Source organism: Gopherus evgoodei, chromosome 6 (assembly GCF_007399415.2).
Source record: "Gopherus evgoodei ecotype Sinaloan lineage chromosome 6, rGopEvg1_v1.p, whole genome shotgun sequence".
Lineage (NCBI taxonomy): Eukaryota > Metazoa > Chordata > Testudines > Testudinidae > Gopherus > Gopherus evgoodei.
The window spans coordinates 123,193,752-123,218,585 of NC_044327.1; the positions used below are offsets into that span (position 1 = coordinate 123,193,752).

The 24,834-nt window shown below is 41.5% G+C and overlaps 1 protein-coding gene across 1 annotated transcript in view; it reads left to right on the forward strand.

Annotated features, from left to right (window-relative positions):
* The window catches only part of SKOR2 (SKI family transcriptional corepressor 2), a 37,405-nt gene that overhangs the window by 6,696 nt on the left and 5,875 nt on the right, over positions 1–24,834 (forward strand). The window contains exons 5-7 of the mRNA XM_030567988.1: positions 14,718–14,783; positions 15,172–15,270; positions 21,564–21,638. Of these exons, the coding sequence (XP_030423848.1) occupies positions 14,718–14,783; positions 15,172–15,270; positions 21,564–21,638 (240 nt within the window). The remainder of the gene's footprint in view (positions 1–14,717; positions 14,784–15,171; positions 15,271–21,563; positions 21,639–24,834) is intronic.

Below are 24,834 nucleotides of genomic sequence, written 5' to 3' on the forward strand. Positions count from 1 at the left end.
AATATATGAAGAGATTGATATGTTATTGTGGGTCAGTAGATATCACTTGATTATTTTGGGTACCTTAAAATACTTGCTATTGATTAAACTTCCATGACAGTAACAAGTAATCCTGAGTGATGTAGTAAGAATACAGGGCACATTGTCTGTATTCCTCATTGTGGCCAGTTTTTTTAAAGTACAATTTTGCTTTTTTAAGTGATTCCATCTATGCTAATTTTTTAGACAAATTATAGTGATGTGGTTGTTTTTATTTAGCTCTTTATATTGCAGCCTTATGCAAAAGTCTGAATGCTTTGCATTCACTGATATTGCTAAGCAGTGATAGCCATATATTTCAGTTACAAAATGTATATTTTAGTCCTCAAAGATGTATAAAACATTGCATATTTTGAATCTGTTAAGAGTCCTAAAGATACTAAGGAATGATCGGCAACACTTTGATGGTTAAAAGTGTTGGGACTGGAAGTGGAACAAATTGCTGCTAGAGAACTGAAAAATATCCAAGGGCCTATTTATGAAAATGCTTACTATTAGGTGTTTTGCTGTCTTACCATAAGCAGTCCCATTATCTTCAGTGGGACTAGGTATGATAAGAAGTGTTTGCAGGATTGGACCTGAATGGTCCTGCACAAAGTCAAGGTATTCATAACATATTTACAATGTCATTCTGTTGGATTCAGTGTTATCAAACTGCTTCCTAGAAACTTCTAAGTATTCAAATGACATTATATAATTATAAATTAAAACTTAAAACTACACATTTCAAAATATGGAAGAAATAGTTTAGAAATATTTTGGCACACGTTCAAATTATATTCAGCAGTTCATCAGAATAAAAATAGCTTTAGAAGTAGCTCAATATCTTCTGTGTTGGAGAAACACAGTTGGGATAGTGCACGTGCACACTCAATTTAGAATGCAAATTAACCCGGGCTATTTCCAAGGCTGAAGCAGACTGGGACTGAAACAGCCTGTAGTGTACAGCCAACAAACAGTCAGTGAAAATTCTTTTTTCTTTTTAATCAAGAAGTGTTTGGGAAAGAGTTCTACATTATTCAAATTCCCATGGCTATTTCAAAAGCTACCTGTGACTGACTTACATAATTGGTCCAGTTCTTTGGGAAAGCTGTGATAATTTACCACTCTGACCTTCCCTTAGCATATGGAGCTGAAGACTAGAAAGGCCGAAATTCCTAGGTCACAAATTTTTGAGGCACTACAAGTACGGCATACTGTTTACAGAAAAGCTCAGTTCCACAAGTAGTGTGCTCAAATTGCCTCAAATTTTGGCTCAGGAAGAAATTTTGGGAATCGTGAAGTGGATGCTCAAAATTATAAAGACCATTTCTGATTCTCAAATCTTTTTTAATTGTAAGAATGACATGGCAGTGATTTCAGAAAGATCTAAATTATAATGAATGGCCCAAAATCTGCTTTCCTTTTCATTAATGTAAATCCAGAGTAACTCAATTGAAGTAAATGAAATTACTGTAGATTTGCACCAGAGTAATGGAGAGTGCAAGGCGGTCCAATGTTTTTTAAGCACAGCAAATTACAGGCCCAATCGTGCAGCCTTTACTTGCATAAGTAGGCCCCAGTGGCTTCAGAATTGGGCTCCAAATTTAAACAATGTTAACATTTTCACACAAGCTGGTGGCAAAAACCAGAGAAGCCAAAACTCCAGTATGGGGAGAGAAAAGAGCAAAATTGTAGATTTAGGCCTTGATCCTGCAAATTGTTCAGTGGGGGCTCTACATAAGCAAATGGATCTGCACTCACAGAACAGATTGGGGCCTTCAGTTTGAAATAACTGGCTTCTGTCTCTTCAGGTTTTTCCCAAAGAACCCTCAGCAGTATTGCCAAGTGTCTTGATTTTATCAATATTTGATGTTTTGTAAACTCAGCTCCTGGAATCCTGTGGCTGCATGAAGAATCTTAGCTGCCATTAAAAAAGTAACTTTCTAGCCCTTGTGCTAGCAGAAGAAAATTTGAATATGTATCCTAAGGCTCAAAAATCAAAAGGCAAATTAAAAAAAAATCCCAGATTTATGATTTCTTTAGTTTCAAATTGGAAGATTTTTTTTTTAATCTCATGATTTTTGAGGACCTGATAATGGTTTTTGTATGTTTTGGATTTGGTAATACTGGAGCTCATTCTTCATGCACTCTCTAGTCATATAGATTTTAAAAAAATCAATTTCTTGTTTTTAAACATTAAACGAAATAGACTGTAGTCTATAAAATAGACTTTATCTGCACAGAAGTACAACTGATTCCTTTTTAGGGATATTCTTTTCTTTTTTCTTTTTTTTTTAAAGGTAAATTAACCTTTAAATGTCGAGCTTTTGAGAGAGATATTTATATACATCCTGATTCCAGAAGGCACTTAAGCATGTGCTTGTGTGTTTTCCTGAATCCTGGTTTACATACTTATTAATCCCAAAATGTGACATGGCTCCTTTAGAAGGTGTTTGAGTGTTTTAAGTAAATGCATGCTTAGGTAGGATTTCTTCAAGTATTGTATATATGTTAAAGCCACCGTTATTTACTTGTTAACACAGAATGGTTCCTTTTGGAGGTCTCATAGTCTTCCAGTTAAAAATCTATCTATATTTTTAAATGCGTATTTTTCTAGTAAACTCTTGTGGCTCCACCACTGCAGCTGGTTGTTTATGTACATAGGGTTCTATCCAGCATAAAATATCAATGGCCTCTTAGTGATATATATCCAGGCAGGCTATGGATGCTGACTTCATGGCAGGCTGAACTATCCAAGGGAGAGAGTCAGCCTGCTGTTGAAGTCTTTAAAACAAGACAATAGACAGCTCCAGACGGGTGAGATGCAGAGGCAGGGACTAGCCTACAGTAGTTACTACAGCCCTAAGGCAGCTATGGATAGGGGAGCATGAATCCAGCTGACCAGGCTACAAATAAATTGCATGGAAGTGCTGAAGTAGGGGAAATTTTGTGAGAAAAGGAAGACTGGTTTTGGGGGGAAAGCATAGTACTGAGTCAGAAAATACAGGCTGTATTCCTGGGCTTGACACAGGCTTGCTGTGTGACTGTGGCTAAATCAATTAGGCCATATCTATATTTAAAATGCTACAGCTGTAGCACTTCAGTGTAGACACCTACTGTGATGGGAGAGGCTCCCCCTTTGCTATAGGTAATCCACCTGCCTGAGAGGCGGATTACACCAGGGGTCAGATCATTTTATCTGCTGGCTTGTCTACACTTTAAACACTACAGTGGCACAGGATTCTTCTGTCACCATAGGTAATTCACCTCCCAGAGAGGCGGTCGCTAGGCTGATGGAAGAATTCTTCCCTTGACCCAACGCTGTCTACGTGGGGACTTCGGTTGGTTTAACTACATCGCTCTGGGGGATGAATTTTTCACACCCCCTGAGAGAGTTAGCTATGCCAATGTAACTTTTCAGTGTAGACTAGCCCTTAGTCTTTCTGTACTAACTTTCCTCATCAGCATAGCAGGGGCAGTTAGTTAGTCATTATTTACAGAGCATTTGAACAGCCTCTGATGGATTGCTGTATAGAAGTGAAAAACACTTAAGGTGACACACGCATGGAGAAAAAATCATGGGTTTGTGTCCCTTTTGTTTCTTTATTGTGTGGGAAGATGCTCTGAAATGTGGGCTTTTTATTTTTCTTTTAATTTTTTAATTTCTTGGTTTCTTTAAATTAGAAATTCAGGCCTTTGCTACTCTGGCGACTGGAGTGCTAGTGAAATGTTGACATCACAAGAGCCAAGGCCTTGTCTGCACACCAACTTGCACCTGTTTACCTATGTGTTTTATAAACTGATGTAGTTAAATTGGCGCTAACCCCTCTGTGACAGAGTGCAGGGAGTGAACAGAGGAGCCTGCACGCTGATCTTTTGGACACCAATTAGTTCCCTGGAGATAGCTGACTGAGGTAATTAGATAATCAGGCTGGCTGAGGTAAAGGGCCCACCAGGCCAAAAAGATAGAGACACAGGAAGGAAGGAATGGGGCTAGCTGAGCCCAGTCCCAGGTCCTGAGGAGATGGCCCTAAAGGAGAGGGTCTAAAGCACAGAAGATATTGTAAATAGCCCTGTTGCATGGGCCTGTAATGGTATTGGTGGAGCACGGTGGATACATTACCAGTAGAGTCTGAGCCAGTTTCTGTTGTGCAAAGAGGCAGCAGCAGAGCCTGCCCCGCTACACCCTCTATAGACACTCTTTATTTCCAATTAACAGTGGACTATTTCAGTTTAACTTAGGCCTGGTCTACACTTACAATTTATAGCGTTGGGGTTCATTGGGCCTGAAAAACGCACTCTTTTGAGCAATTTAGCTATGCTGACCATGCCCTCTGTGTAGACACAGCTAGGTCGATGGAAGAATGTTTCCATTGCTCAGAGAGATGGAGTTCCTACAGTGATGGGAAAACCCCATCCCTCGCAGTAGTCTGCATCTACACTACAGGGTTATACCAGCAAAACTACGGTGCTGTAGCTATGCTGCTATATTTCCAATAGTGTAGACATGGCCTTAATCTGCTTTCTTACAGGATTAAGTGAAACCGAAACTGGCCACTCTTAAATCTAAAATAAGTGTCTACCCAAGGCTTTGCACCAGTTTAACTACTTTGGTTTTAAAACACACCTTTAGTTTGATGGGCATAAGCTTGTGTGTAGGAAAGGCCCTGCAGAGTGATAGCTTTGCTATAAAGAGGGGAAGGGATTTTTCCTTATACTGATTAAAATTGCTGGGGTTTTGATTGCTTTTTTTAGACATCTATTTAGCTTTTAATTAATATTTAAGAGAAAGGAAGCCCATTAAATATTGAACACCTCCTCCCTTTCAATTAAGGAGTGAGAGTACACAATGGATGCTGAGCCCGCTAGGGAAGTACCTCAGGAAAAACAGGGGGCACCAGACTTAACATTCCTAGATATTTTTTTTTTAAGGTAAAAAACAAGTAGGGAAAAGTATCAGAGGGGTAGCTGTGTTAGTCTGAATCTGTAAAAGCAGTAAAGAGTCCTGTGGCACCTTATAGACTAAGGGTACGTCTACACTACGGGATTTTTCCGATTTTACATAAACCGGTTTTGTAAAACAGACTGTATAAAGTCAAGTGCACATGGCCACACTAAGCACATTAATTCGGCGGTGTGCGTGCATGGTCCGAGGCTAGCGTCGATTTCCGGAGCATTGCACTGTGGGTAGCTATTCTGTAGCTAGCCCATAGTTCCCACAGCCTCCCCTGCCCCTTGGAATTCTGGGTTGAGATCCCAGTGCCTGATGGGGCAAAAATCATTGTCACGGGTGGTTCTGGGTAAATGTCGTCACTCATTCCTTCCTCTGGGAAAACAACGGCAGACAATCATTTCGCACTCTTTTTCCCTGGATTGCCCTGGCAGATGCCATAGCACGGCAACCATGGAGCCCGTTCAGCTTTTTTTTTACTGTCACCGTATGTGTACTGGATGCCGCTAACAGAGGCGTTACTGCAGCGCTACACAGCAGCATTTGTTTGCTTTTGCATGATAGCAGAGACGGTTATCAGTCGTTCTGTACCGTCTGCCGCCATTGTAAATTGGCAGTAAGATGACGGTTATCTGTCGTTCTGTACTGTCTGCTGCTATCATGGGTGCCCCTAGCTGAGGTCGGCCGGGGGCGCAAAGGCAAAACTGGGAATGACTCCCCGAGTCAATCCCTCCTTTATGGTTTCTAAAAATAGAATCAGTCCTGCCTAGAATATGGGGCAAGTGTACTAGGGAATCAGTATATCAGAGAGCACAGCCGCTCCGTGTCAGATCCCGCAGAAATGATGAGCTACATGCCATTCACGGGGGGTGCCCCTGCAATAACCCCACCCGTTGCTTCCCTCCTCCCCCAACCTTCCTGGGCTACCATGGCAGTTTTCCCCCTCCATTTGAGTGATGAAGTTATAAAGAATGCAGGAATAAGAAACAGTGACTTGTTAGTGAGATAAAATGAAGGGGAGGCAGCTCCCAGTGCTATGACAGTCCAGGCAGGACATTAAGCGGTGCGGGGGAGAGGAGCCCAGCATCCCACTGCTGTGATAGTCCAGGCAGTACAGAATCTTTTCTTTACACGTGAAAGGGAGGGGGCTGATGGAGCTCAGCCCCGAGTTGCTATGATGAGGACGGTTACCAGCCGTTCTGTACCATCTACTGGGAATGACCAGGAATCATTCCTATTTTTACCCAGGCACCCCCAGCCAACTCACCTGAGGCCAGCCAGGAGCACTCACGGGCTGATGGTGACGATGGATAGCAGTCATATTGTACTGTCTGCCACCGGGGAGGGGAGAGGAGCGGATACTGCTCTTCACTGCTGCAGCATCGTGTCTACCACCAGCATTCAGTAGACATAGGGTGACATTGAAAAAAGTCAAGAAACGATTTCTTTCCCTTTTCTTTCACGTGGTGGGGGAGGGAGAAAATTGATGAGCTATACCCTGAATCACGCTGGACAATGTGTTTGAACCTACAGGCACTGGGAGCTCAGCCAAGAATGCAAATAGTTTTCGGAGACTGCTGTGGACTGTGGGATAGCTGGAGTCCTCAGTACTCCCTCCATGAGCGTCCATTTGATTCTTTGGCTTTCTGTTACGCTTCTCATGCGGCACTGTGTAGCCTGGAGATTTTTTTCAAACGCTTTGGCATTTCGTCTTCTGTAACGGAGCTCTGATAGAACAGATTTGTCTCCCCATACAGCGATCAGATCCAGTATCTCCTGTACGGTCCATGCTGGAGCTCTTTTTGGATTTGGGACTGCATCGCCATCCGTGCTGATCAGAGCTCCACGCTGGGCAAACAGGAAATGCAATTCAAAAGTTCACGGGGCTTTTCCTGTTTACCTGGCTACTGCATCCGAGTTCAGATTGCTTTCCAGAGCGGTCACAGTGGTGCACTGTGGAATACCACCCGGAGGCCAATACCGTTGATTTGCGGCCACACTAACCCTAATCCGATATGGTAATACCGATTTTAGCGCTACTCTTCTCGTCGGGGAGGAGTACAGAAACCGATTTAAAGAGCCCTTTATATCGATATAAAGGGCCTCGTAGTGTGGACAGGTGCGCAGTTAAATTGGTTTAATGCTGCTAAAATTGGTTTAAACACGTAGTGTAGACCAGGCCTAAGAGACGTATTGGAGCATGAGCTTTCGTGGGTGAATACATCTGACAAAGTGGGTATTCACCCACGAAAGCTCATGCTCCAAGTAGGGAAACAAACACCTTTTTTAAAAGGTTCAGGCCCTCTTTGTACATCAAAAACAAACACACACGCACGTCATATGCTCTATTATTAAAGAAAACTCCTTCTCAAGTCACCTTTAAATCTCTCGCTTCTCCCATCCCACCCTCAGCGTCCCACAAGGGTAAGGGTTGGGGAGTTACAAAAATGCCTTTCTCTGCCTGATAGGAAGCCTCTCTACTCTCAAGATCTCTGTTTGTTGAAGCTGAAGGAGGTACCCATCATGCCATGTGCCCTTTCCTCCATTCTGATATTCAGCTTTCAGTCAGAGAGCCAATGACCTTAGACTATTCTTTTAAAGTTTAACCAAGCAAGTGGGGAAGAACTTTCCCTGTCACTATTCCGTTTCTGTGTTAGGATGTCCAAGTATTGAACTTTCCCAAGAATCTGACAGCCATTTGTGACTTCCTTTAAAATGAGGGGATTGCAGGATACTTAAGGGCGCAGCTTTTGTGGTTGTAGAGAATGAAAAGCTTGAAGGACTGTGTTTACCAGCTGCAGCTGTAGTGCAGATATCATACTATGGTAATATTTTCCTCAGAATAACAGTTTAAAAAAGATCACCTGAACTCTTTGAGGAAAGACAGACCCAATAAGATGGACTGATTTAAGAAAAGAAATTGTGGCTGTAACTTATAAAGCAACAATATACATGCTTAATATAATTTGTATCCTGTCCTATCTCAACTCTGCTATATTCCTTAATTTTTTAACTTATCTTTCACATGCTCATTTAATACTTCTGTAACAAAATAACTGCTACTGTCAACAATTCTGTTCGCTTTTAACAAAATGTTAGTAACTAAAAAAAGTTATTAATTCTGAGTTATACAAGCACCCAGTTTCTTTCCCAAAAGAAGTATAAACTGATCATCCAATTTGTATTTTCTCTTATTTTAATATGTTTTAAAAGCCTATTTTTAAATGTTTTTATTTATTTATTTTGGTTAAACGTTTTTTCTGGACAGAGAGATCTTGTATATTTTACATCACCCCAGAATGAATTTTTACAATACTGTTATATAAACTCATCTTATAATGAAAATGCTAGCCCCACAGAAACTATATCTATATAAATACATAGGCATAAATGAGCTTTTATAATAATGTAGAAGATAGAACAGATGTTAAAAAGGTACATGCTGAATATGTTTCATATATTATGATTTTCACACATACTGGTTGTAAGTGTGCATTGATTTCTGGAAGTAAACAATAAATGTTTCACAGTAAATCTTCTGAATACATGTGAGAGGGGACCTTCCAGTTTTATTTTAAAACTAGCTCATAATGAAAACACATTCCCAATTACACAACATTCAAGATTTTTCTAAATAGTTGGCAACTTGCATGTTGTGTAGTGATTTATTTAGTGCTGTACTGCTCATATTTTTAAGAATAGCCCTTTTTGAAGATTCTTTTTGGCAAATTCTTAAGCACATGAATAACTTTCTTCACCTAACTTCAGTGGGACTACTTATGTGCACAAGTGTCTGCAGAATTGGTCTGTTGGCTAAAACAGTATGTTTTGAAGAATTAGGCAACAAATTAATATCTTTCAAAATGCTGGGGTCCTGTTCTGCTTCAGTCGTAAACAATAGCAGATCTGCCACTAATTTCAATGGGAGCATGGTTTGGTCCTTATATTTTAAAAATAATTTATTTTCCACATTTTCTGTCTCAGATCTCTAAGAGTTAATGAAAATTCAAGAGTGGAAAAAGTCAGGTTTTTCCAGAAGATAATTAAATAGTACCTTATGCCAAAATGTTTACATTTTAGTTTGATAACTCTCTATATGAAGTAACCACATTTTTAAAAAATTTAAAAAATTCAAGAGAACATATATACACCTAGAAATACACTCAGAGTATGTAATCCAGAAAACTTACACCTTCTCTATTACCAAAAGTTGCGTCAAAATGACTTTGACTTCCATGGAGTTTCTCCAGAATTGCATTGGCATAACTGAGAGCAGAATTTGGCCTGTAAATTCCCTATAAATGTAGTCAATCCAGTAGTTCCATATGAACAAAACTGCCATTAGAAAAATAGTTTATCAATACTGATCTCAGTTATATCCAAGTAAATCTAGTGGCTTATTTTTATAGGTGTACCTGAGATCCGAATCTAGTCCAATATGTGAGATTTGCATTATTTTTTCATTCCTAGGGTTTTAAAAGTTTTACCTTGAATTAAAATAACCAAATAAAATTTAGCAAATTTTTAACATGCATACAAAAAAGGAGAAACTGATTAAATTTGATAGAATGGAGTGCAAAACAGACTATGGGAAAACAAGCAAGAATATAGGAATAATACCTGTGTTTATATTATGTGGTTCAGGCCCCTTGAAACAGGCATAACCTTCCCATCTCAGCCTTTAAGAGTTTTGCTGCGTTGAGACCTTTAGCGTTGGGAGCACATCAAAGCACCAAGTCTACTTGCAAAGGGCAAAACAAAAGAATGATGGACGTGTGATCAAGGGACTGGACTTGGAAATGCCTGGTTCTGCAATACGCTTGCTGTGTGTTCTTGGGCAAATCACTTAAACTCTCTTTGACTCAGTTCCCCATCTGTATAATGAGGCTAATATGTCTTTTCTCCCACCCTTTATCTGTTTAGATTTCAAGTCCTTCAAGGCAGCGACTGTCGTTGTTCCTAGCACAATGTTGACTCCAGTCTCAGTTGCACGAGAGTAGCACCTGTACAAACAATAAAGAACAGGAATATTTATTAAAAAGTCGTCATTTCAAATGATTACTGCATAGTAGTATCTGTGATACCACAGTTATCTGCTATTCTAGATCTGGGGAAAATGTGCTGACATTTTAATGGCAACCAGTATATAAACCAGGGGTTCTCAAACGGGGGGTCAGGACCCCTCAGGGGGTCACGAGGTTATTAGACAGGGGAGTTGTGAGCTGTCAGCCTCCACCCCAAACCCCGCCTTACATCTAGCATTTATAATGGTGTTAAATATATTAAAAAGTGTTTTTAATTTATAAGGGGGGGTCGCACTCAGAGGCTTGCTATTTGAAAGGGGTCACCAGTACAAAAGTTTGAGAATTACTGATATAAACTATATTAATCATATCTCCACTGCAATCATGCAGGCCAGGCTAAACTCCCAAATTCCTATCCCACCATGTGTGGGGCTCAGTGTTTCGTTTGTTTTTTTTTTTTTAAATAATGTGAGATGGACTCTCTGGGGTCATTCTTTTTTGGTTATTCTAATGTCCTGGGCAGGAATCTGGAGGGGAGGTTCCTCCCAGTATGTTGCAGATGTGGTTCTTCATGTCTTCTGTAGTATAGGCTCTCCAGATCAGGGCTCTCTGTGTGTTTTGAGAGAGACAGAATTGTGGCATCCCCCCCTGCACTGGCTTGTGCGCTGTTTCTGGTGAACATAACTGCACAGGGAGCCAGAATTTGAGGCTGTCTTTATCTCTGTTTTTCAATTTGTTGAAATGCAGTTCTGCTAAATCTGAATGTATTGCCTAGAGTCAGCCAAATGTGGTAAGGTGCTTTGCAAACATCCCCCTGAAGTTCTGCCAATTACCTGCTCTGCAAATCCCATTCAGTTCTAGATCTCTGTTAAGCAGACATTGCCAATTATACCACATCTTTTACAATGTGGGCAAATATCCATTAGGTTCTAAGTGTGGAACATCAAAATGATTTCATTTACAGTATGATGTAAACCAGATTTCACTCCGGGGGACTGAAGGAGGCAGACATTAATGTCTCTATATCACCTAGCCTCCTGTCTAGTTGTGTAACTAGCTTTCTGCTTAAAATTTAAGGCCTTTGTCTATTTGTCTTTGCACAGAATTTTAAAAACATGTATAAAAGGAGCCTCATCGATTTTAAATGTTTAAAGTTCTGCTAGTCTGCATAAGTGTAATATTTAACAAAGTCTAGGTTCCCCGGAATTATTTTAACTATCTGGCTTTTTCACAGATTTCAAGCAGGTAAACATCAGGAGTCCTGCTCCATATAGTAAATATAGCATGTTTTATTTACTTAGAACCCAGTCTTGAAATTGGATTCCTTAGGGCAGGCTCACTGCAGGACTGAGGCCTTAGATGCTACAATACTAAGCCCAGGTCAGAATTTTCAAAAATAGAAGCCTAAAATTAAGCTTTTAAATCCATACTCCGGGGATGTTGGGGGGCTCCATGTTCAGATATGGCTCTGCGGGAGCTTTGGGATGTATTGGGGGGTCAGGACTAGGGGATGGGGATGTTGGGGGGCTCCATGTTCAGACATGGCTCTGCAGGAGCTTTGGGGACTGGAGCTGGGAAAAGTGGGGGACTGTCTGAAGTTGGCTGCTTGGGATGTGGGTGAGGCCCCGAGGAGCATTGAGGATTTCAATAACTCGGTCCTGGGATAGGGGTTGTTATAAAATTGGATGGGTGGGGTTCTGTGGCCTGCCTTGTGCAGGAGGTCAGACTAGATGATCAGATTGGTCCCTTCTGACCTATGAGTCTATGAGTCTATGAGTGGGATTTTCAAAAGCAGCTAAATGACCTAGGAGCAAAAGTCACATGGAGCTGAAGTTGACTTTAATGGGACATTTACTCCTAGGTCACTTGTTCATTGATGTCAACTTCATCTCAGTGGGGCTTTCTCCTAGGTGACTTAGGTGCTTTTAAAAGATCCCACTCTTCTTGAGAAAATGTTGGCCATTATGTACAAACCTAAAACAGTGTATCAAACACTTTTAAATCCATGGAGAATAATATAAATTAAAGTCAGAAATTACCTGAGTCCTCTAGCGCATTGGTTTTCAAGCCATGGGGCATGCCCCTCTAGGTGGCTAGTTGCAATGAGCATATCAGGGGGAGCGAGGTAGGTGCAGGGCTGATGCTGTCCAGATGTTCAGGGCAGGGCAGCATGGGGAGATCACGTAGGGAAGCCCCAGCCATCAGGGGGAGTGCAATTCTGCACCAACCTATTGCTCTCCCCATGCTGCCTGCTGGGGAATCTCTGTGCACTGTCCCTGCTGCTGCATTGGCCTGGCCTGGCTGGCCGCACCCTTTGTATTTTAAACCATCTGGAACCTCTTGGAGTGAGAGGCTCTGGGGCAGCGGGGAAGGAGGGTGAGGAGCCCTGATCTGCTCTGCTCTCAGGAGCTCCTCCAGGGATGGAGCCAGCTGGTTCCTGATGCCACCAAAGGCGTGAGCTGGATGGGTGGAACTTGGGCTTGGGAACATCTGCTCTACCATATCCTCTAACACAAGCTGTGCAAGACTTGTTTCACTGAATCCTTATGACTGATTTTCTCTCTCTTCACAAATGAAAGTTATTCTGCTTTCCCTGTTATTTAGTATTGATTTAGCATCATAAATCTCTCACCCTACAGAGCTGCTGGAGATGCAGTCTCTGCAGTGAAGTGTATGATATATTTAAGGTAGCCAAGAAAGCTATGGGGTAAAATTTAGAAAAGCATGTAAGTTCCTTTTTCAAATGCATCTTGGACACTTAGGAGCCTAAATCACATTGATTTTCAGTTAGGATCCTATGGTCCAGATTTATAAAGGTATTTAGGCACCTGAAAATGTAGATAGGCACCTAGTGGGATTTTCAGAAGTACCTAGCTGTCTAACTCCCATGTCCATAGTCCTTCAAGCCCTCTGCTCTTGGAACTGTCATTAAAGTCAAAGCGAGTTCTTCACACGGCAGTTTTGCAGAATCTGGCCTGCCCAGTGCTTGCAGAGAGCTAAATACCAATACTACAAAAGTGAATGGAAAACTTGCTCCTAAGCCAATGACAGTGATGGAAATAGAAATGTTTCTTAAACAGATGAAATTGTTCTGTGTAATTTAGATTGTGCTGACCCCCAGAATGTACTAGGCCTCTTTGAAACACAAAAGAGGACACAGTTCCTCTTCTGAAGAGCATATAATCTAAAACCCAGTAATTAGCATTGCCAGTGGGAATGCATGCTCCTCCCTCCATCCCGCACAAACCTCAAATCTTGTGCTAATTTAATACTCTGCCAGTTAATTCCAGAAAGGTTATTCAATCTGTTGTATTCACACATTCATTTTAAAGTATTTATTACATTAAAGCATTCTAAATACCAAATTAATCCATTTTAAAAACAAAATCTTTTAATTAAAAAACAAAAGAAGGATTCCTATTCATACAAGTTTATTGACAAAGGCCAATTATCCAGTATGCTTCAAATGTACCACGTTTGCTCAGATTTATCAAGTCCATGCTATAAATTAGGGCCTAATATCAGAGACCTCATGCAAGCAAAGAGGCTGCTTCAAAGGGAGTTTTTTCTGTAGAATTGGCCTGTTTCTAGCCACAAGGAGCAGGAAAGGGTTCTGCTGATGGGGCACCTTTGTGACGGGCAAAATAAACCCAAATAATGTCCTGCCCCTCTATTGGGTCACTTTTTTGTGGGCATCATAGATTCAGTAAGTCTTCAGGAGAGATGTGAATGAAGAGCAGGCAGTAGCTTGGGAGTTCTGTGCATAGGGAGTGGGGTGGAAGAAGGTAGGGGGATGTTTGCGGGAGAAGTGAATGAGAGAGGCATTGAGGTTGGTGTCTGTGACAGTGCAGAGATGACACAGTAAGAGACAAGTTTCAAGATGTAGGGTGAGACAGAATTATGCAGGGCCTTGACAGTGAGGACAAGAAGTTTCAATTTGATGTAGAGAATAGGGAGCCAGTTGAGCCGTGCATAGTTGGGGAGTGGGTTGACATGGGCATATCTGGGGAGGAAATTAATGTTAGTGACCACATCTTGGATGAGTAGGAGATGGGTGATGTGGATATCAGGGAGGCCAGAGAAGAGGACGGTGACATAGTCAAAGAATGGATGCAATTTCTTTAGCTATTGGGGGAGAGAGGACCGTTTAGGACTTTGATGTGTCTTGGAGGAAGGACAGCAAGATTTGGACTTTGCTTTCTCTCTTATTGATGTAAATCAGTAACTATTCACCCCCCCCTCCCCATTTATCATGTTTCCTGTCCTTAAACTAGCAGCAGCATGGTCTGAACCCCACCCTGCCACTGAGTTGGGGAAGGAATGCTATCCCCTCACTCGCTTAGCTCATCTGTGCACCTGCTTTGACCTTCACAGAGCACGTATGCTAAGTAGTTACCATCTGAAATTGGGAGTTAGTGTACACTAAACAGCCTGATGATAAATTCTGTTTATAAAAAGTACTTCTAAGCAATGAAATTTTGTGCAGAGCATTTCTGAAGCCTTGGACATCTATGGTAACGCTTAAGATCATAGAAGATATGACATCAGAAGTCTGCAAAGGCAGAATCCCTTTAATATCAATGATGGTTTGTCCTAGACTGCAGGAGTGAGCTCTGAATGCTGAAACCTTCTGTCCAGACTGTCAAAGAAGATGTAAGAACAATTCCCAATAAGAAGCAACTTATATAAATCAATAACTTTTTTTTCCTTTCTTTATTAAGGTGAGCACATACAAGAAACCAATTCACCTCATTCACTGAAGAAGGATGTAGAAAACATGGGGAAAGGTAACAACCCCCCTCCCCAGCTTTGATATTATTAAAATGCTCTTGGTTTTAATAGAATATAAGGATAAGAGGGAAGTATTTTTGTTCAGCATCATATTTTAAGCTTGACAAGTAGCATATGAATAATATATGGACCTTTGCGTGGATATAATTGAGATTAATGCATACATATCAATCAATACATGACACTGTAATACAATACTTTAAAATAATATATTACATTGATTTATATTCATGGATTTCTGCACAAAATCTATCCTAGATCTATACAATGTTTTTTTTAAACTACTGAAATATTTTCTTATAATAATGAATTGCCACACATAGCAGTTTGCTCAAGAGTTATTTATACAAATTAGTAAAACAGCTTTTCTTTTCTCTTTGTTAGAAGAACTTCAGAAGGTTTTGTTTGAACAAATAGATTTACGGAGGAGATTAGAACAGGAATTTCAAGTGTTGAAAGGAAACGCTTCTTTCCCAGTATTCAGTAAGACACATTTCTATGTTTTCACTGTTTGGAGAATGTCATCATTATTTATTACCAATTTATAAAAGTATAGGAGTGATGTTCATAGATGTGTTTGTCTCTAAACACCTGAGCTGGCCCCACTGAAGTCAATGGGAATTCTGCCATAGATTTCAGTGGCAGTAGGTCAGGCCTTTCAGGCATAAACTTGAAGCAAGATGTATATTTTTGAATAAGTAGAAACAAGAATTTTGTCTCACTGGCTTTGGTAACTTTCCTCTCCCTGTTGAAAACATTAGGGGTCCACCAAGACCTGCACCACTATTATATTCTGACCATAAAGCCAGCATAAGTAGCAGCACACCATTGGAGGGCAAACCTACAGCATTAGGGCCTATGCCATACCTGTTGTCCCTGCAGCTGGCCAAAAGGGAATGGTTGGGGCTTCACTAACCCTGTGATGCCCATCTGTTGCATCAACCCCATGAGCCTTGGTAGCCAGTGGCCTTCAGGCTTTTCTAAGTGATGGAGGGGGACTGGCCCAGCCTAAATTTGGGGCACGCAAAGGTTACTTCTGCATTTTCCATCCTGAGGTGGACTGCGTGTTCTTTGGCCATTGTTGAGGATTTGGCCCATTAAGAGGTGATGGAATATGCCATACAAACAAAGGATTATGAGGAACATCATAAAACCAATGTGGAATTGTCTCCCCTATGGTGAAAGACCAATTGCTTGAGTTTTTTCAAAAGAGACTGACTGAAGGAGTGGAAAATAAGCTGCAAGGGAAAATCCGGCACTGACCAGGGTCAGACTAGACGACATAATAGGCTTTTTCGGTTTCTGATTTGTATGATTCTATAGTGCTGGGCCAGCCAAGGTGCCTCTGCAGCTCTCTGCTTCTTGTTATGCCACGCAGCACAGCACTCAATACTGCAGTTCAGCTCTTCCCACGTGCAGCCCACTGTACATAAGGAGATGTCACCATCATGCAGCCGTTCAAGCACCCAATCCTCTGCTGCCATTTGCTCCACTGAAGAGCGGAGGAGCGAGGCTCAGCATAAAAGGTGCCCGAAAGGAAAAAAACTAAACCGTTGGTGCCCTTTTCTGCTTCTTCCTGGTATCTAAAGAAGGCCTGAAAGTTTGGTTGCATTTTTGTTTTTAAAGTCTGTTTGCTTTTAACTTTAATATCAGGTCTTGTCTATGCCCCTTTTGCTGCAGGGTTCTGTGGATTGACAGAGAAGTTTGTGATGTCCTACTCTCAATAAGCTGAGAAGCTGAAACTTTATCAGTTGGGAGGGGAAGGGATTTTAGTCAGATGCTTGTTTTTTATCACTTATCTGACTAAAGGCACTGACGATTACTTGAGCTAAAAGCTCTAAACAATGCCTTTTCTTCAGCTGCAAACCATTCCAGTTCTTTGGTCCTGCAAATAGTCCTTCCACAAAATCAGTGAAGACAAGACTCGATATGCTGGATGTTCCCAAGGTTTAAAAAACAAACAGAAGAACAGGCCTTTGCACATCCCAGAGAAGGGAAAGGGGAGTACAAACAGTATTTTCCCCACCTTTAAGTAGATAGAGTAGAATTTTACCCCGCCGCCCCCCAAAGGCATGACATCAGGGAGAATACAGAAAAGCTAAGAAATGCAAGGGAGGTCTCTGAATGTCTCCCATCTTTAGCCTGGATATCAAAAAGATTAGTACATCTTCATAAATTAATACAAAGCAGATCCTGAAGATATGTGAAATATGCCATAAAATAAGGATGACCGAATAGGCAGTACAAAATCAGTCATTATGCTTGGAGCTAGAGGATTTTAAAGTAATTCATGTACAGCTCTACCCTGATATAATGCTGTCCTCGGGAACCAAAAAATCTTACCGCGTTATAGGTGAAACCGCGTTATATCAAACTTGCTTTGATCCATCGGAGCATGCAGCCCTGCCCCCCTGGAGCACTGCTTTACCGTGTTATATCCGAATTCTTGTTGTGTCGGGTCGCGTTACATCAGGGTAGAGGTGTACTTCAATTCATGTACTTGAAAGCATTTACATTCATGGGATTGTAAAAATGGCATCTTGGAATCATGCCATTCAGGTCTCGCATTTATCCTTTTGTTCTGCAGTAAAATTAATACTCCATCATTGCCATGTAAATAAACCCTGCAATTAAACCACATGAAATACAATTCATATGAAAGAAAATAATGCGTACTGCTGACCAAGGAAGTGGCATCCATGCACACCAGCATGAAAAATAGGTGGTTTCAATACACCGCAAAGCAGTGGTCAATTTTACTCTAGTTTAAAATAGAAAACAAGTACTTGTGCTATAAACACTAGATGCAAGTGACTGTAAAACCTGTTTAGAGATTTAGATTTACCGAACAAACAACTCCCTCCCCCCAACATATATAGTAAAATGAGAGAACAGGCCTTTCTAAAGAAAACGTGTATAACATACTAGCTGTGACCCTCTTGACAGTTTGTTTCACAGCAGCTCTGCTGCTGCCTGAAAAAGGAGTTTCTTTTTAAGCTCAAGTGCTAGAATTTTTTGGTTTTTGGTTCTGTAGGTCCCAGGTTTGTTCCACATTGACAGCTTGTGCTGGGGCCATTACAGAAGGACCAGATAGATAAATCTCATAGTAGATGGCAGTTGAACTGAAAATGGTAAGGAATTAAAAATACAGAAAATGAGCACTAGAAGGAAAATGGACCTCTTCTTTCTGAGAGACTGATGACTCGAGGGCAGCAGAGTTTGAAGAAAGGGCATGGAGATGGGAAGCAACAGGTCCTGATTTCCAATCCTCTCACTATGTGATCTTGAGCAAATCAGACAAAGGATTGAATGGGCTACGGAGGTGAAGCTACTGTCCCATCCCTAGAGCTGGCTGGGATGAAGGCATACTGGGAGGCGGGGGGGGGGGATTCTGGGAAATCTTGCACCTCCCCTTGCAGTGCTGGGGCTGCTGTTGCTTCTTCTATACCTCGTCTATGGATAAGAGGCCTTTGGTCTAACACGTCTAACAGTTCACACCTTCACAATCAAATGTATTTAAAAAAAAAAGAGGGAAGCATTCATCTCTGCCATAGGGCAGTGAGCCAACACATGTACTTGGAAGACAGCACTGTAATAGCCTGGCAAACCAGCTAAAGTTATCTCCCGCAGCTTGGATTGTAAACCCGTCCACGTGGGGCCCATGGCTTGCATGTCTGTACAGCACTGAGCAAATTGTGGGCACCGTATGAATTAATAGTATTGGCACTGCCATCCAGAGCAGTGCCACAAGGTCATCTTTAAATATTCATCTCTGTTCCCCTCGGTATTGTGGAATGTTATCATTGCCACTATAAATCCATTTCCCTAGCGAGCTATAGCAAAATTCTAAGCCATTCACACTTAAAAAATGATATCCTCTGTAATAAAACAGTGCACATTACAGGGGGGATGTAATTTCTCAATGGCCTGGGTATGCCAGCTTTTCTCAATGCAAAACAGGTGTGTCCACCGAAAGGCAGAAGTTTGCTCCCTCTTTGTATAAAAAAATCGGTCACATTTTTGTATTATTCAGGTTTCTTTAATGGACAAGAGAGAAGTTCTTCCAAAAGCTGCAAATGTCTCATTTCCATCAGTTGCTCTTTCTTGTTGAGGCAGCTTAGAGATGAGCGGCCAAAGAATTTTGTAGACACTCATTTAGGAACTGAGAAATTGGAGACGAATCAAAACTATGTGGTCCTCATGTTAATCCTCTTAGGCAATGAAGAATTGTTTCCTATAGCATGTTTTCCAGGGCTTTGGTCTGGTCCAGTTTAGTTCTCAGTAACTCAAATAATGGAGCTCCACCTACTTCCCTGGGAGAGACTGTTTCACGCTATAACAGACTTCACTGGTCAGAATTTTTTCCCTAATATTCAGACCAAATTTTCCTTTGTTTAATTTCAAGTTTCATCACATCACTCCTTATAGATTCATGGATTCCAAGGCCAGAAGGGACCATTGTGATCATCTAGTCTGACCTGTATAACTCAGGCCATAGAACTCAAAATAATTCCCAACAGATCTTTAGAAAAACACCTAGTCTTGACTGAAAAAGTGCCAGTGATGGAAAATGCACCACAACCTTTGGTAAATTGTTCCAGTGATTAATTATTCTTATAACTAAAAATGTGGCCTTATTTCCCGTCTGAATTTGTCTAGCTTAAACTTCCAGCCATTGGATCATGTTATAACTTTCTCTGCTTTGCAATACCCTAAACAGTTCCTTTCCTTCCTTGCTGTTTGTACTCAGACACTTGTAGGCTGTAATCTTTCTTTGTATCTTACAATCTTATATGGCCCCATCACCATGGTATCTGAGCATCTCACAATCTCTGTGTATTTATGCTCACAATGCTACTGTGAGGAAAGAAGTGTTGTTATCCCCATTTTACAGATAGTGAGCTGAGGCACAGAGAGGCCAAATGCCTTGCTTCAGGGAGTCCAGGGCAGAGGAGGGAATTGAATCAGATTTCCTAAGTCTCAGGCTAGTGTCCCGATGACCAAGGGGTATGTCTAGTTCTTTTACTCATTACTTATTAAGTAAATCCCTCCTCATATAGTTGCTCTTCTCCAAATTCCCTCTGATTTGTTGGCATCTCTGTTGTTGAAGTGCTGCATGCAATAATCTATGTGCAGTATCATCAGTGCAGGGGAGGACTATCATCTCCAGGGCAATGCCTCTGCTTCTCAGCTTAAAATGGCATTAGGTTTGGTTTGGTTTGGTTTGGTTTTTCACCACACTGTATAGAAAGTTCCTATCCAGTTGTCCAGTGTCAGCCCCAGGTCACCTTCAATGTTGTTGCTTTCTAAGTATTTCTCAAATAAAGATCTCTATTTTAGATTGTATTTGTCCAAGTTAGAATCTCATTTTTCCCCCTTATAAATTAGTGGAACACATAGTCCAACAAAAAAAAAATCTTTTATCCTAGTGAGCTCTTCCTCCAAGACCTTTAGTGTGAAATGGTTATCAAGAAAGAAACCAAAGGCTGTTGCTTTATCTTAGAATCAAATAGAGGAAAGCCAGCTTGCACTGTAACCCAGCTGTCTAGGACATGGTGTTCTGTCTCCTCAAAGATCTCTCCCTTCCAGTTACTGTATTTTATAGAGTTTCTTGTGTTTCCTGAGTCTTCTGCTTGGGCTTTCAGTCTCCAGCCCTGCTTTATAAAGATTCAAGGCTTATCTATACAGTGATTTAGAGCATGACAATCTGGAGTGTGAATCTGTAGCGCTAACCTGTCATGCACTAAGTGGACCCATCTGCCATGCACTAAATGTTCTGTAGTGGTCTTAGTAAGTCAGAGTGTGCTACGGCAATAATGCACAATAGATTCACACCCCAGCTTGCCGCACGCTAAGTCGCCACAGAGACAAGCCCTGAGTCAAATCCTATAGCCTGCTACCCAAATTCTGTTCTCACTTATTGAATATCTCCATTGGAATCAATGGATTTATACCAGAGTAACAGAGAGCAGAATTTGAGGCTACGTCTACACTACAGCATAAAATCGAAATTACTAAAACCGGTTTTATAAAACCGATATTATAAATCGATTTTATGCGTCCACACTAGGGCACATTAATTCGGTGGTGTGCGTCCATGGTCCTAGGCTACCATCAATTTCTGGAGCGGTGCACTCTGGGTAGCTACATTAAAGGAATGAGACCAATAACTTCGATTTCCGTCCACACTAACCCTAAATCGATATAGTAATATCGATTTTAGGGTTACTCCTCTCGTTGGGGAGGAGTACAGAAATTGATTTTAAGAGCCCTTAAAATCGATTTAAAGTGCCTTGTAGTGTGGACGGGTACAGAGTTAAATAGATTTAACGCTGTTTAAATCGATTTAACTGTGTAGTGTGGACCAGGCCTGACTCTTTAGGAGATTTTGCTCTTCCCACCCAAGTCTATGGCCTAAGCAATGCCTGCAATTGAAAGAATGACATGGAATGTCCAGTTTCTTCTGTCCAGTTAGCACTGACTTGAGCATCCAAATGCTAGACACCTACACTGAGCACCTAAACTTAGCTGCCAGTATTTGAAAACTCAGTCTTTGGTGAAACTAAATTTGAACCATCCAGAACATTTCTGGAGTCCTCTCCATGTTCTATCCCAGATAGGAAGCTTCTGTCAAGACTTCCCATCACTGGAGGCAGATAATTTTTGGGCAAAGGACTGTGCTGCATTTAGTGGTAGTTTGACTTTATTTCTACAAATTCTGTGGTACAGGTTGATGGTTTTAATTCATGCACCTCCACTTTTTTTTTTCCACACAGATAATTTTCAAGATCAGATGAAACGGGAGCTGGCATACAGAGAAGAAATGGTGCAGCAGTTACAAATTGTAAGTTGTCCTTCTCTACAGGAAATGTTAGGAACTATTCCTGTACTCTCTTATTTACATTGATAAATATATTCCTCAAATTTTGTTTAAGCAATACAAGTGTACTATTACTGAGCCCATATTAACTTCTACATGGCCAGGCTTGCGTGTGCAGTTTTTCTGCTGTTTTGAAGTCCAATTACCAGGAGATTTACTTAGAAATACAGTCAGCTGGTGTGTCTGCAAGGTTCAGCTAAATAGGAACTTCATTCCATGGGTTGACTCAACAGGCAGATGTACATCTTCAGTGAAACTGAGGACTTAACCTACACCAGTCTAATGAACAGTAAGCAATTAAATGTCTGCATATTGTGCTAGCAATGCTCCTCCTATCATAGATGCACACGGGGTAAAATTCACCCCGTTGCAAAAGGTTGGCACCAGGCCCAAGCTTTAAGTTGTGAATAAAGAGAGGTAAATAGTGGTGTCCCCCAGGGGTCTGTACTGGGACCAGTCCTAGTCAACATATTCATATGATCTCGAAAAGGGGGTAAACAGTGAGGTGACAAAATTTGCAGATGATACAAAATAACTCAAGATAACTAAGTCCCAGGCAGACGGAGAAGAGCTACAAAAGGGTGTCTCAAAACTGGGTGACTGGGCAACAAAATGGCAGATGAAATTTAATGATGATAAATGCAAAGTAATGCACATTGGACAACGTAATACCAACTATACATATAAAATGATGGGGTCTAAATTAGCTGTTGCCACTCAAGAAAGATCTTGTAGTCATTGTGGATAGTTCTCTGAAAACATCCACTCAATATACAGCGGCAGTCAAAAAAGTGAACAGAATGTTGAGAATCATTGGGAAGGGGATAGATAATAAGACAGAAAGTATCATATTGCTTCTTTATAAATCCATGGTACACCCACATCTTGAACACAGCATGCAGATGTGGTCCCTCCATCTCAAAAAAGATATATTGGAATTGGAAAGGGCTTAGAAAAGGGCAACAAAAGTGATTAGTGGTATGAAACAACTTCCATATGAGGAGAGATTAATAAGACTGGGACTTTTCAGCTTGGAAAAGAGACGACTAAGAGGGGGGATATGATAGAGGTCTATAAACTCATGACTGGTATAGAGAAAGTAAATAAGGAAGTGCTATTTACTCCTTCTCATAACACAAGAACTAGGGGTCACCAAATGTAATTAATAGACAGCAGGTTTAAAACAAACAGAAGGAAGTATTTCTTCACACAACACACAATCAACCTGTGAAACTCTTTGCCAGAGGATGTTGTGAAGGTCAAGACTATAACAGGGTTCAAAAAAGCACTAGGTAAATTCATGGAGGATGGGTCCATGAATGGCTATTAGCCAGGATGGGCAGGGATGGTGTCCCTAGCCTCTGTTTGTCAGAAGCTGGAAATGAGCAACAGGGAATGGATCACTTGAAGATTACCCGTTCATTCCCTCTGAGGCACCTGGCATTGGCCACTGTCAGAAGACAGGATACTGGGCTAGATGGATCTTTGGTCTAACCCAGTATGGCCATTCTTATGTTCGCATAGACTTGTGGTGGCTGTTTCATAGGGATGAATTTCACCCGTTTACAAAAAGTGATTAACAGCATTAAGGTTCAGATTTTCTAAGCCCAGCAAAATTTGTGCAAATGTAGCTGTTAAACTTTTTTTTTTTAAACATGAGTAAGTAATGTATGTTGCTCATGAATGTGGATGTCTTCACATGTATCCTTAGGTCTTTGTACGTGATTGGTCTGTTTTGAACATTTGGTCCCAAAGGTTTAACCTAGACTGACACAAACAAAGAAATTAGAAGTTGAGATTGCTCCAAGTCAAAGAACTATGGGTAATCTTTTACAGAGAAAGAAGTATCTAGTAAATGGAAGAGTTTCAGTTAATGTTCATCTTGTAAGTGCCAAACCTCCTTCATACACAGTCGTCAGCCTGGTGTTATTCAACACGTCTATGAGACAGGCTTCCCAAATATCCCCGCTTATCTAAATCAGTTCTGCAATTGAAGATCTATATTTTCCTTGAGTCTGTCACAGACCCTGGGGTCATCCAACCTTTGGTTAATGTCATGACCTAGAAGATGTTGTTGGAACACTATAGGGAAGCTGAAGGCCAAAATGATCAAACACATGCACCCATGGTGAGACACCCATGGGAGTGGTCTGGTTTTTCAGAGATGCTGAGTTCCCCCACTCCAGCTAACTTCACAGAGATTTCAGTGGAAGCTGGGGGTACTCAGTATCTCCAAAAGTAAGGCCACTTATTTTGGAGCCCAAACTCCGTCCGAGGAAAACCTGACCATGGTTAAGAAATTTTCATGTTTTGGGATTACTGCTGTTAGTCTCCATCCCTTTCTATCCCCCACAAATTTTGGAGAGTTCTATTGCTAATACGCTGGTCTTTGCCATGAGACTGGTCTTTGCCATGAGATTTACATTGAAGTCAGGCAGGAACATTTGTCAGATCTGTATATAGTTTAGTAGCAATAGCTGGAGATCAATGTCCCAATCTGGTAAATGCTTAAACAAGTACTTTTAACTTGAGTAGTTCCATTCAGTTCAATGGGAACGCTCTTGGGAGTAAAATTTAAGCAAATGTGTAAGCGTTTGCAGAATTGGGGCCTGTACCAGTGTCGGAGTCACCAATGTAGGGGCGGGCTCCTGCTGGTCATCTTGGGAATTAGCTCAACTCCAGCTCCGGAGCGCCCTCTGCTGGCCGGTGTCCCTCCCAGACCCCAGTGCCCCTTTACTTCGGAGTTCTGCCCGAGCAGTACCCTCACTCTTGGGGTCTCCCCTCTCAGGGGAACCTCCACCCCTCTACTCCCACCTTGCCTCACTGACTACTGCCAGTCATCATCTAGTCCCCTCCCACTGGGGCAAACTGCAGTCTGTAAAGGCCACTCATCACTGGCAAGGGGGTCAGACCAGCTGCCTCTGCCTAACCCCGGGCTGCACATCTGCAACCCCAATACCTGCTCTGGCCTTTAGCAAGGCCCACAGTCTGGGGATTTGCCAGACTGGAGCACCCCAGCTCCTCTTGTCTTTCCCCAGTCCTGCTCTGCTCCCTTTACCCTGAGCTCCTAGGCAGTCAGATCCTTCTCTCTCCACAGCTAGAGAGAGACTCACTAACTTCTGGTCCTGTAGCCCTTTTATAGGGCCCAGCCTGGCCTGATTGGCTGC